The 14,061-nt window shown below is 40.4% G+C and overlaps 1 protein-coding gene and 1 non-coding gene across 2 annotated transcripts; one reads left to right on the top strand and one right to left on the bottom strand.

The window, feature by feature from the left end:
• Positions 1 to 361: 361 nt before the first annotated feature.
• Positions 362 to 11,645, bottom strand: LOC144640102 (putative ubiquitin carboxyl-terminal hydrolase MINDY-4; the record flags this gene model as incomplete). Its single annotated transcript, XM_078499320.1, has 12 exons — positions 362 to 1,294; positions 2,817 to 2,892; positions 3,366 to 3,451; positions 3,938 to 4,041; positions 4,266 to 4,349; positions 4,913 to 4,999; positions 5,314 to 5,377; positions 6,452 to 6,522; positions 8,263 to 8,328; positions 9,663 to 9,726; positions 10,784 to 10,885; positions 11,557 to 11,645. Coding segments are annotated over 12 exons (936 nt in total), but the record flags the coding sequence as incomplete, so codon positions are not given.
• A 51-nt stretch (positions 11,646 to 11,696) lies between these two features.
• On the top strand, positions 11,697 to 11,771 carry Trnan-guu (transfer RNA asparagine (anticodon GUU)). The gene has a single exon. It is a non-coding gene; the product is annotated as a tRNA-Asn (tRNA).
• Positions 11,772 to 14,061: the final 2,290 nt, after the last annotated feature.

Here is a 14,061-nt window from a genome sequence, read left to right as displayed (position 1 = left end):
TATTCCATGATAAGGGGGCTTAAACGGAAGTCGAGAAACGTAACGACCCTCTCATACATTCTTTTGAAACGTCATGACTACATACATGAAGAACGAAAGTGCTAGAATCTAGGACTGGAAATCCTGTGTCACAGCACTTTCGGCACGGCACGTGTCCCCAGAGCCCTTCGTTTTCTCGTGCCAAGGCCCAGCAGGCTAAGGGAAACGAAAGGGCTATGGGGACGAGAATGGGCCAGTGACAGACTGAGCGATAGACCTGGGAAGGAGTTCAGGCCAATCTCCTTTCCAGGGCCCTCGCTCCTTCGATGCGGAAGACTGAAAACTAGATCAACGCAAACGCAACGGCAAAATTTACAATTTTATTATATTTTTACACTCAAATTTGTACACTGAAAAAGCAGGCTACAATCTGTTGCTTATTACAAAATGACCTGCGAAAATATTTTCTTCGCACGCTGATTTTACTTTTAAAACACAGTTAAATAAGAACTTGATGTACTGTTGATTCATTTCTTTTTTTTCAAAAAAGCACGTTGTAAACATCTGTTATTATAAAAATAATTTGTACAGCATTTTATTTACTTTGAACTTGACAGTGATGTCCGGATACCGTTGCTTTTCCACAGAGCTTCTGTTAAAAAAAATATTTTTGATAAAAAAAATTTCACAATTCAGATGGACTTCGCTTGCCTCGACCAATCAAAATCGAATGCGTTTACAAGCAGGAGTTTGATCGTGATGCAAATAACACAATTAGTCGGAGGGTTTCGAATAGTTTTTTTTTTGTGAGATTTTCAAACTTTATCGGATTGACACACGTCACTAAATCTAACATTTTACAATCCACGGGGCTTATTCGTGACTATGAAAAGGTTTTTGTCTACACAGGATGCCCAAACTTACTACGTACTCGACAACAATGTATAGGAATTGTGAGGAACTTTTCTAGTACAAAAAGCAAATAGATAGCTAAAATTGCATAACAGACCTGGACCATGTCGGGTTCACAGGAAACACTTATTTGTAGAGAAACAAATTTTGATATTTTCGCGAATAGTCGAAGACGTGCCCCAAAAATTTCCCACTCTTTTATTTCTGAATCGGAAAGAAGCACGAACACTACAAACATTGTAACGTGTTGATCTGCTTGTCGCCATTACGACCACCCCGTGTTACTTAGCAACCACGAACAACCGCGCGGGCTCATTCTATTCTCAGCACGTTGAACAATACTTGCCCCATGGCTGTTTGTCAGCTCTTTTCATCTTTAATTTCAATCAGTGCCCCTGGCCATCTGTTATGGAAACAGTGAAAACGACAGCAAGGTTTAGGGGATGTCACACTACAACATGTGCCATAACGGGTCTTAAACTACGGTGGTTTCAAAGGGACAGATTTTCCCACTCCTTTTTTTTCACTTGCGACTTAGCTGTTACTTACTTGCAAGCTGCGACTTGCAACTTTCTTGCGAGATTAAGCTACGACTTGCGCTGCGCGTTTAAGCCTGGTTCTCATATGATCGTCCCGATCGTCTCTGTCGCTTCTGTCGCTTCAAAAAGTTTGCTTGCTCCAATCACCTCAGACTTTGCAAACGACAGAAGCGACAGAGACGATCGGGGCGATCATATGAGAACCAGCCTTTACTTGCGACTTATGGTGAATTTTTACTGACGCGCAATTTTTCACGTGCGTTTACGCGCGTGAAAAAAATTAAAGACATTGTCTCTAATTTTTTTCACGCACGTAAAAAATTAGGCGTCAGTGGAAATCCACCTTTACTTGCGAGTTACGTGCGACTAAGTTGCCATGTGATTCGACAGGTCCAGGCTACATTGCTGAGAAACAACATGGGCTCTCGGGAGGAAGAACGTAATGTATAGCTATGAATTTTTTCACTATTTTTACTTTCATTTTGATGTTCTCTACGTCGGCGGCAGTACTTCCAGCTTACTTTCGCGCATAGAAGACAATGCACGAATGTGCGATAAAATTACTTAATCCTTGGACTTACTGCACCAGAGATCGCATTATTTCTCGTAAGTGTACATTGGATTAGTACATTGCTAGCAACTCACAAGTAAGTCGCAAGTTGCAGCTATAAGTCGCAAGTAAGTAGCAGCTAAGTCGCAAGTGAAAAAAAAGGAGTGGGAAAATCTATGTCCCTTTGACACCACCGTATTTTAAAAACATCCAAATTTAATGCCCTTTTTAAGGCTCAAAACCCAAAAACTGGCACAGTTGTTGTCTAGTGTAAAAGCGTGTTTACCACTAGTGAAAAAATATAAAAAGTAGTACTCCTCGCTTTACAATTGAGCCCTTAATAGTACGGGTGAAAATAAATTCGAGCCACGCCAAAAACGACTTTTTGGTGGCTTTAGGGTAAAAAGGAAAAGCTTGTGATTGAGCCTAGGGGCTCATCTGGCCGGAGTTTATCCCGGTTTCCGTAGCATGAAGTGACTAGGAGTTTTTCTACTCCCCCCCCCCTGGATGGGATGCTTGTGGCTTTTCCGTCGCAGTGTTACCCCCAGTATTATATTCGTCGATGGAGAAAGGCACTATGTGACAACGCAGTGACCCCGAACCTGGAACGCTCGATTCGAAGTCTAGCGCGCTAACCTCCCATGGTGCCTTCAAACTGATATCGATCACCGGCATGCTTTATGTAAGAAGCATTTTAAGTAATTGATCGCCATCGTTTCAAAACTTTGGACGATCACCTTCGTCCTTTTGTATGGGAGCCCCCTTTCCCGCAGGAGCAAAAGAAAACAGTGTAACTTATAGGAGAAAGTCTGTACATGACTCTTTTTCCAACTCACTTGGTTCTAATACAGTTTTCCAAGTCAGATGGTTCTTCACCGAACTCGTCATTAGGGTTGAACACATCTCTTGTGTCTGCAAAAAACGTGTAACAGATAGAGCAATGAATCGGATGATCAGTATAACTTTCTGATCATTACAGTTTACGAGCTAAGAAAGAAAGCTGCGATAAACTTCTTCGAAGAGGTTGGCTTTTTTAAAGAACGAGATGCTGGTTTCTTCGGAGGAAACTGTCGTGCTTTCTTGCCGGCAGGTGAAAACACAACTTCGTTCCCAGGGTCAATCTCGCCACGCCCTTAGAGCGAGAGAACTCTGTTGGAGTTCTCTTCTCTCGCTCTTGGAGGGGGAACTCTGAAAACGAAGTTGGTATAAACGGCAAGGTACAAAAATTAATCGCCGTTTAAACGAAACAAACGCCCTTTGTTCTACTCTAAACCTACAATGTTGCTGCCCACAACACCGTTCCAGTTATTACCAGCATTGCTGCACTGTCTGGTTACCTGCTGTCTGGTTGCCTCACAGTTACGGAAGAAATTAAGTTTTCCTACCTATGGTTAATACACACTCATCCGCGGCACTGTTTCGTTTTGCCGATCCAGTGCAAAACAACAAATCAAATCTTCGTTCCAGCTTCCTGTGAATGGTAAAAGAGAAACTGTTAATGCACGAAAACAAAACAATTTATACAGTCCTTAACACGCGACCCCGTGATACGGATCCATGCTCTCTTTAGAGCATACAGTAAGCTTTAACTTTTTCAAAATCTTACACCTTTTGGCGTTGGAAAGGGCTCAACACACCCAAAGGCGTGTTCCTGTAGTTAAGGTGGGGAACCAGCTGATTTATGTTGTTGCTTAGACAGTTGCTATTCGGCAAACTGACTTCACACAAAAGGACTTGCAGATCCTCATTACACTGTCGATAAGGAAGTGGAGATGAATAGCAAAGAAGGATAGTACTGTAGGTGAAACAGAGGGAGCGATGGAGGAAGGGCAAATTTCGTCTTAAGTTTATTTATGGAAGGGTTTCCACGTGCCAGTTTTAACCTTGAATCCACTGCAAAGTCACAAGCAAAAGTAGCTTTCAGTCTTTCGCAAAACGAAAATGTAAGTTAACTTACCAATCATTGACGAGGTCCTTGTTAAGTGAGAACAGCACGCCGTATCGTTCACCTGTTTTCACAACCCAGACTGGAAACTTCGGGGTCTTGAGCATGCTGCCAACCTGGTCAGTAATCAATATAGAGAGAGGAAAGTTACGTCTTGTATGCACCCGTGTAGTGTTCCAGTTGTGATCGCATCGTTTGTATGCCTCAGCAAACCTCATCATCAACAGGCTTTCCGGTTTTATTGTTGGAATTGCCACAGCGCTATTGATAAATGTTTTCCTTCGCCTTATGTAATATTACACGAATGATTCATTCGTGTAATATTACTGTTTAATATTACCTGAAATGATTTGGGATCGAGATGCTCGTCAAGAGATAAGAATCCGATCTCACTTCGATCTTTAATGCCATTTAACGGATGGGCCTGTGGACGAAAAAAATTATATGCTGAGGGTTGGCAGGGTGAACAACAAGGTGGGCAACTGGCGAGGGTTGAGGAGGATTCCCAAGAAACTATCGGTTGGTTTTTGCAATGGTTTCCCCTTCTGTTCCAGAAGAAGGGTTACAGGGTCATCGAATATACCCAATGCTAAGAAATCCACAATACTCGGGAGTATTGCTTACCAACCTGCTTTTTCTTAAACATGTTACTGAAATGGAAAGCTAGTCCATCACAAGCTGCAGCTTTTAACCTTGTTGCCCTTACAATTCGCTTGTACCCATTTCTTATGGGTGGAGAAAAGAACCTTGAGAGTAAACTGTTTAGCCTAGCCCAGGACGACACAGAGCTGCAGTCAAACCTGAATTTTTCGATTCAGACTCTACTAAGCGTTTGCCCACCGCTTCTCCCAGCTCAATCCATCGTTTTTCTTTTCATTCTTCTACAATTAGGCGAGTCAAACTTTATCACCAAAGATCTTTCATACTCAGTAGTTTTATAAAAAAAATACAACTCAGTACAAATACAGAACGCAGTTCGTAGTTTACCAGTTTTCGTCCACTTTTATTGCACTCGATGTCACCGTTGAACACGTTGGCGGCAGCTCTGCCGGTAAGCATCAAGTTAATCATGGCCTGTGGGGGTTAGAGCGAAGAATTTTGTATTATATTTTTTTGATAACGTCGAGTATTTACGTTACATTTACTTAAGTTCCCAAACAAGGACGTGTAACTCTGTTCCCGAGAATTACTGAGCCTGTGATTTTCGGCAGATCCGTTGCTAAGCAACATGACCTGGCGTTGTAGCGACGAGCTCACGTGACAACATTTCGGAGTGCTCGTGCTATTTCGCATTGGACAAAACTAGTCGGGATATCTTCGGGTGCTTTACAATGGATTTTGCCGAAACAGTACTTTTAGGTCTGACTGTTTGAGGCAAACTTTCCTACCTGCGTGCAGGAGTCGTGAGGGCCCATTAGAGTCGAGTCCGGATCTCCTATGTCTTCGATCACTCTGTGAAAATAAACAAATGTAACAAAAAAATATAAAACAAATAAAGCGTGCACAAAAGTTTGTAATCAATAAGTGTTATGGCGGTGCTTCAATGGCTTGATTTCGACCATAGTCTTGCGTTTGCTGAACAGAACTTGGTAAATGGTTTATTATGCAACTCAGTGAAACGCCCCTAACAAATCAGATGGAATGTTTAGTCAGCCAATCCGATTCTCTATTTTCCAATTGCCCATAATGCACTTTGTTTGCCCCCCAAATTTTGCATAAACTATTGTTTTGGAAATATGCAGTCCTCCCAAGAGAATTTGAAAACAATAGTTTATGCAAAATTTGGGGGGTAAACAAAGTGTATTATGGGCAATTGGAAAATAGAGAATGCAAGTCAAATCAATCGTCATTTGGCTCACGTTCACACGACTTTTCCCGCGCTTAGCACCTGTTACATTTTTTCCGCGCCTGACAACTTTGCTTTGAGTGCTTATTGGTTAATTTCGCTTTTACGCTTTTACCGTCGTTTGTGTGTTTTTTGGTTAATTAGGTTATTTGGGATTTATTCGATTAAACGCCGTGGCGTTTATTAAATTTTTCGTGATTCGAGTGCAGCGTTTATACGAGGGCGGCGTTTATTTAAAGTTCAATTTATTTCTTGCTATCAATAGTATGGTAACTGAACATTTGAATTTTAAAAACAGAAAAAGGTTTAGTGCTTGTCTAAAAAGTCACTTTCAATATATCTTAAAACATTGTTACAATCAAGGAAAATATTTTTGAGGCTTGCTCAAACTTGATTATTACTGAATTTGCTTTTTGACTCTATTAATGATGATGCGGCGTTTATCCGAGGGAGGCGTTTAATCGAATAAATACGGTTGGCTTTCGTTCGAGCAGTCGTCAGAAAACCATGTAACATGTAATGGAGAAAATAAGTGTAAAAAAATTGGTCACGGAAAAATGAGTCAAAGTACATTAATTTTTATTGAATGAAAAATATATTAACAACTAATATGCGTGAGTCAAAATTTTACTGTACTCGACAAATAGTGCAAGGGTTTGTGCGCAAAAGAACTGACATACCTTTCAATTGTTCTTGACAAGATTGTTGAATATAAAAGCAAAATGCAGCCATTTCCGTTAATGCTTTCGAACTACAAAAGAAAATTAATAAGAAAAAAATTAAATTAACAGACCTGGGAACGCAGGATGTATATAACACTACTTATGTTACGTGTCTGCAGTCCAAAACTCAAAATATAAATTCTCATTACTGGTTCCCGTGCATTTCTTCAAATGTCAGTTCTAAGAATTAGGTGTTACACCATTACAATATCGCCTAGTTAATGATTTTCTTTAATCTTAGCCCGTCTCCTTGGTAATGTACTGATACCAACTCGCTCAAAAGAAGGCATCGGGTCACACAGCTAATTCGAAAAAGGTTGTCGGAAAAAGCACAAAAGTGCACGCGACAAGACCGAAAGGTAGTATGGGTAGAAGTAGAGAGCTACTGCACGGACTGCACGTGCTGAATACTAATAAGATGGCGACATAAGAAACGCGAAATTGCACGTTCTCTTTCTCTTTAGACATGTGGAAACAAGGTACTCTTAGCCACTCTGAATTCTAGAAGAATTTTCTAAACTCATAGACATGGTCAACAAAAGTAAAGCTACAGAAAAAAGCCCTTTGAGAGGAAAAACAAAATCTTCGCGTGCAAAAATACAAACTTGTACATTTCCTCAAGGCCAATATGCAAAATTACGGTGAATACCCAGACCACCTTTCGGTCTTGTCGCGTGCACTTCAGTGCTTTTTTCCGACAATCTTTCTCGAATTAGCTGTATTTAAATCGGACGCAAGTCCACACTATCGACGCAAAAATGTAGAGCAAGGGGCCAATAAATGTAACAATGTAGGAGTCAATAGAGGTGCACAAATAGGGGACCAATAAAAGTAAACCGTTAAAACCTAACTAAGGGATCGATAGAGGTACACTGTGTGCTAGGGCCAATAGGGGAATGGAATAATGGGAGTAAAGAAGTTCAGTGAAGAGTCCAGTAGGGATCCGTACACAATTTAGGGCCAGTCAATATAAAGAATCCCGACAGGTTTAGTACTTTACTAATTCATAGCAAGCTACATTTATTCGGTATCCGGTCGTTTCGAGACAAGTCGAGGTCGATTTCGAGACATATGTGAAGTCGATTGGAGACAAGCTCCATTACTTGAACTCCTTTCGATACAAAATACTATACTATATATTAATGACCAAACAAACCTTCGAAGGCACTCGCTCGAGCGAACATAAACCTCCGTTGTAAATGAAACGAACACACAAACGAGACCAAGTTTTGGTTATGTTTATTTACAAAAGAGTTTGTCTCAATATATTTTTGAGACTTCTTCTATAACTTCACAACATGTTATGCCTACGATCAAGAAACAAAAACCACATCACGACTGTCAACAAGAGTTACCGAGTTACAACGAGTTATTACAACTTATCACGATGGCCCCTGCGCAGATTTTATTTACGTCGATCGATCGAGTCGCTTCTGCGAATTTTAGCTTATTTGTAACAGAGATAACAAAAATTACCAAACTAAAACAGTTATACTGAACTTTTCTCGAGTTTACTTCTGAATTGAAGCAATTTCAGGTTGTCTCGAATCGACTTTACATGTGTCTCGAATCGACCGTAAACCATTTATTCTGTCCAACAGCTTTTTGATACCATTTTATATTTTCTGGTGTTTTGAGGCAAGAAAGAGTTGACCAGTTTAGCTAACAGCACTATTGTCATTGGTGAAGGTACCATAGCAAAATGTCGATTCCCTAAGCTTACAGCCTGGACTGGTAAAATAAACATCCTAATTTTGTACTGTACTTACAAAAGAGAACTGCTTCTTAATGAATCTTTCAAGGTCGGCGAACTCGGTGAATCTAAATAGATGAAGCTATGAAGCAAAAACATGTAGATCGTCAATTAATATATGATTTCTTTTTAGAACTGAATCTTAAAGGACCCTAGTCAGCCTCCGCCATTTTTGATGCCATCGAAACGATGAAAATTATATGGTGCAGCGAGATCTTATTACATTGCTGTAAGTTGTGTTATTGGAAGTCTGTTTAATTACCTTTAACAGTTTACAGTGATCTACGCGTAAAATATAATACCGAAACTCTCGTATGTAACCAAAATGACCTGTCTCTACCCTTAAGGTCTTCATAGCTAAGTTGGTTTGGCATTTGGAGAAGAGGTTTGTCTGTTCGATGCTTTCAAAATTCAGACCTTTAAAAACCGTTTCCGTAGTTTTTCCTGACAACACAACACAAGGACAGCTGCAGCACTCAAACTGCTCCGGACCTCGCCATCTAACGCCCCTGGGAGAGGGACTCCGATGTAAAAGTAAAGGCAGTGATCGTCGTTGCATTTAAGGGTTAAAATTCTTGGTACTACCTTGCGCTTTAGAAAAGGTACACACAAAACGTACCTCAAAAGGCAGAAGACGCGCCCACAAAACAGTACCTCTGGTATCTTTTATAGGGGTTCCTTTTAACATTTCAGGCGATCACCCCCATCAATTTATGTGCAATCTTCCCCTCCTCTCCCCTCCCGATCTGAAGTCCGACAGGCTAACCGTAAGACCACCTCAAGACGTTCTTTCGGGTATCTTTTATTGAAACATTCACTCTCCTAAATGATATTCAAACATTTCTGTGAATGTTAGTTCTGAGAATTTGATGGTACATCAAGACCATATCGCAAGTTGTCATCATCATCATCATCATGTTTTTTTAGCCTCGGATTTCAGAGTAGCTTGTACAGCTAATATCTACGAGCATTTCAACAGTACACAGCATGATGGGCAAGGACCAGACCACAACACCGGGAACTCCATGCCCAACTCTTTACGATAAGTGTGTGGGTTCTTTTACGTCCCCTGCTGACCATTTACACTGAAGATGCAAGAGAAGGGGCCAACAGTTTATCGTCCTTATCCCAGAAGACTAGAATATCTAACCATTTGCAGATGTCATTGCAAAGGCAGCACATTCTCCTCAGTTATTTTAAGACCCTGAGTGTTGGTCCGTTCTAAGACTCGAGCCCGAGACTTCCCGCACGGTAGTCCAGCGCTCTACCAACTGAGCTAACCAGTGGGCGGTCGGCGGTTTGGATTTCTTTGTTCTTATCAGCTGTCTGCTTGACAATGCATTAACATTGTAATAAGAAATTCCATTATAACCACTCTCGGAAACTGTACTGATAAAGTCTTTATATCAACCGCACCTTTTCTGTGAGCTGGTCCTCTCTGTAGTCCTCCATTGTTATCCAGTTACATTCACCACACGGCCTGTAATCACAAATGAAAGAAGCAAAGTCACGGGTGGTGTTCTTCGCAGCCGTTACCTGGGTTGCGTTGCGTGACGACACAAATAACCACTACGAAAGACATCACGTCACGAAAGACACCACGTCACGGGAAACTAACCTTGAAAATATTAGCCTAGGAAAATTTCTCCCGACTTTTCGAACCAATTTTCGTTTCCCTTGGAGGTTGGAAAAATCGAGATTCCAGTGTACAAGACTGGAAAGGGCAGAGGGGCTTTCTTCCATGAAATTCTCTTCAATTTAATTAAATGAGTCACAACTTCGCAGCCAAAAATTTTTGACCAGACAACCAAAACATTTTTGAAGCGGGTCTATAAGGCCAAGTAAAAAAAATGTTTCTCGTCCTCGCCCGCTTCATTTTTTGGGGGCCGTTTTTTTAAATATTTGTTACTGGGAAAGTTGGAACGAACAAAAACCCTAACCCTAACCCTAAGGCATTACTCCTCAATTAAGTACAAAGAAAATTTTGTAAGACATGGCTTTGTCTGCGTTTTAATACGAAATCATGTGTACTCGTATTTTGCATCGAAATTTTAGTCGCAGGGACCACATTTTTGGTCCCTGCGACTAGTCCCACGAATTAAGCTGTTTTGATTTCTGGGACTAGTCGCAGGGACCAATAGTCCCACAAATCGGTTAATTTTCTAGCGTGTACACACTAAGGGATAAGTCCCTGCGACTAATCCCCTAGTGTGTGCCTAGCTTAGAGCTTCGGCACGCCAGGTCCGTACTGTAGAGGTCAGGATTTATTTTGCAAGTTCGCTTCTGGAAAATTTGACAATGGAGGAAAAAAACCCATAACAAAAAAAAGCGCATGCCCGCTCTCTTTTTTTATAGAAATCCGGACGAAAAACATTTTTTTCTTTCACTTGGCCTAAAACACCCTCGTTTGAAAAAAGAACACCCCATTTTTTACCCCTTTAAGGTACGCCGAGCACCCCTGTCAGTGTTAAATAGAGATTTCCTCGAGATGGCGAGGTGGGGGGGGGGGGGGGGGGATTTACTTGTTTCAGACTCACAGTGCGACCGTAGCATGCTTGTGTCCTCCTGCCTGCCACAGCATCTTAGCCATGGCGGTAATCAGCGCCTTCTGACGGTCTGATGACATGGGTGTTAACATGCTGTCAAACAAAACGAATTGAAGATGTCAGGTTCATTTCAGGCATTTACTCTTGTGTTACTAATTATTCCCGGATATCACCATGACCATGTTCAAAGAAGGATAAGGTTAACCCAGCATTAGCGACAACTTGTAATTCATGAGAGTAACCCCATTTTCATGCACGCGCTAAAATCTCAGTATGACCCAGTATGGCATCTCAATTTTTCGGCATCGCTTCCAAACCCTTCCAGCGCAGCACTACCTATTTACACAGCCAAAAAGGAAAAAAAAATTAAAATATCGGCGACCCTCATATCCATTGGTTTTTCCCGAGAAATGGCAGAAAATCATTTTGCTGTGACGGTTAATCGTGCTTTCAGTGAAAAACGAGACTTTCATTGGCAAGGAAGTAGTTGTCGACGGTTCTTCATGATTCAAGAACAAAACAAATCGACATCTAAAAGGAGTTGAAATGGCGAAATCAGAGAAATGCCACCGAGGAAGAGAATCGTTGAAGAAAAAGTTCCCGCTCTCAAAAAACAAAAAATCGTGAAGTGAAAAACCACGTCCACCATCACTTTTTTATGTCATCTTCTTTTGATTTTTGATGGCAAATGAGAGCCAGCGCAGAGTCTACAATCGAACCGAATGATGGAAGAAAGCATGTCGATCAATCGTTCGATCATTTACCTTTTAACTTGTTCTATTGATGGCTGATCGTACAATAAGTGTCTTAAGAGGAATCCCTGCAAGCACGCCATGATCCCGCCAGGACCCAGCTATGAAAAATAATGTAAACAAGACATTGTTAGTGAGCTCGCTCACAACGAGTCTCTCGTAGCTCAGTTGGTTAGAGCGCCCAACCGTTATCTGGGAGGCCATGGGTTCGATTCCCGTCGGGGACTCAGATTTTTTCTTTGTCCCACGCTCGTGTCATGTTGAATAATTGCTTCACTATTTATCACCGAGCTTGAAATTTACCATCTTTATTATTTACAAGACATTGTTAATTCACATACTGTATTTCCGGGGGGGGGGACTCCAATGTAAAAGAAGGGGGAGTAGTCGGAAAATTTAAATTGAACCCTAATGGAGACCAATCTGGACGTGGCTCGAGCGTTTTTCGCCATTTTTCATGCCTGATCAGTCAAGACCGCCAACACAGCATGAAGACGTTCTTCACGTGAGACCAAAATCCGTAATTTACTCCCCTACGCGAGACGACGAGCATTGTCCCGGCCTTTCATATGGAAGTCCCCCCCCCCCCCCCCCCCAAGCTTTGGTGTTAAACAAAAAATCATCTACCATACTGTACAAAACTACTTGAGAAAACAGCACGTTTTGAGTAAAAAAAACTCTTCAGCGATATATGTACGGCGGAAAGAAGTTTTCTTTCCTCCCCTCCCCGAGTCAAGGTCTGCAAAATCCGCTTCTGGCTCGTTGACAATTGAAATTAGTTTTTTTTTTTTTTTTTTTTTTTTATTCTTTTTTTTTTATTAATAATACACAACAAAACTTACAGAACAGTACTTACGTAGATTCACGGGATAATGCTTACAGTATATTATTTACATTACTTTCAATAGACTACAATATATTATTACATCACTTACAAACATTTAATTACAGCATTTTGACATAACATTGTCTTTTCCCTATATGTACTTACTAATCATAGTCGCCACATACAATTCTAAAAGCTATAACAGATGTTTAAACGGTTATTTATGTTTACACTATATTTATAATTTTAAGATTTACAAAATAAAGGCCCATGTTAGCTGAAAATTTTCTAATGATTTTTTTGCAATTGCGATCTCCCTAAATATTTGCAATTTGTCTTTTACCCGTAGTAGAAAGCTTTGGAAACAAAGTTCATCTTGTAGACCATTTGTGCAGAAAATGTAATATTTCGCTAGTAGAATAAGGTAACGGACAAAGACGGTGGTGTCATCAGCATATTGTGCCACTTTTATTTCATGATTGTCGACTTCGATCCCTTTAATGGAAGTTTTGTTTTTTAACGCTCTTGCAAATAGTTCGATTCCTAAGACAAATAGGATTCCCGATAAAGGGCATCCTTGACGAACGCCTCGTTGTAAAGGGAAGAAGGTAGAAGCATGGCCGTTGTTAACAACACAGCTGGAGACATCTTTATATACTATTTTAATCCAGCTCATAATATCAGGTCCGAAATTAAATAGTTCGAGGGCGGCGTTAAGGTACGTCCATTCGATCGTGTCAAAGGCTTTTTTGAAATCGAGGAAAATAGCAATTCCTTTTTCATTCATTTGGCTTGTAAAGTGTATTACATCTTGTATCAAGCGGATATTTTCGCCGATATACCGACCTTTCACATAACCGGTTTGATCAACATTTATAATATCAGGTAGCACTTTTTTAACTCTTTTTGCAATGGCTTTGGTGAGGATTTTGTAGTCTACGTTTAGGAGCGATATAGGCCGCAGGTTTTCTAGAATAGTTTTGTCCTTAAATTTTTTTGGAATGAGTGAAATGATCCCTCTTCTTTGCGTTATAGAAAGCGTCCCAGATTGGAAGGCGTGATTAAAGCTTTCTGTCATTTCTTTGTTGATTTCGGACCAGAAAAAGCGGTAGAATTCTGCTGGAAATCCATCTGTGCCCGGTGTTTTTCCAGGTTGGAAGTCCTTAAGTGCTTTAAAACATTCGTTCGCGGTAACATTACCTTCGCAGGCTGCCCTTTTTTCCTCAGATAAAGGAGAAATATTTTCTTGATTAAAGAAAACTGAATCCTTGAATATTTCTGAGTTTAAGTTTTTTGATTTGTAAAGCGATTCGTAGAAAAGTCTTTCCTTCTCTAGTGATTAACGCATTTTTCTCAACGGTTTTGTCAAAATTGTAGCCTTGACAATCACAACGTGTGTGATGTAACCAAATCCTTCTAAATCAGAGCGGTTGTGATCCAAGGTTCCAAATTTACTTTTTGCGAAAATAATTATGACAAAAAAAGTTAAAAGTACAGTTTTTTGCCTAAAGATCATCCTAACCCGTTTAAAACTTTTGAGAAAAACTTTAAATTGGTTGATAACTCCACGTCAGCCCACCATTAGCATACAAAAAACATTTTATGGGCTTTTCTGTATCTTAAATTTATCTGCTGATTCTAGTACAACATTTATTTGGCATTTTCTCATGTATTTGACCAACAACTTTATA

The sequence above is a fragment of the Oculina patagonica genome, unplaced genomic scaffold, assembly GCF_052425735.1.
Source record: "Oculina patagonica isolate OP01 unplaced genomic scaffold, crgOcupat unplaced184, whole genome shotgun sequence".
Classification (NCBI taxonomy): Eukaryota; Metazoa; Cnidaria; class Anthozoa; order Scleractinia; family Oculinidae; genus Oculina; species Oculina patagonica.
The sequence above is the reverse complement of the archived record's forward strand: the minus strand, read 5'-3'. Positions and strand labels throughout refer to the sequence as shown.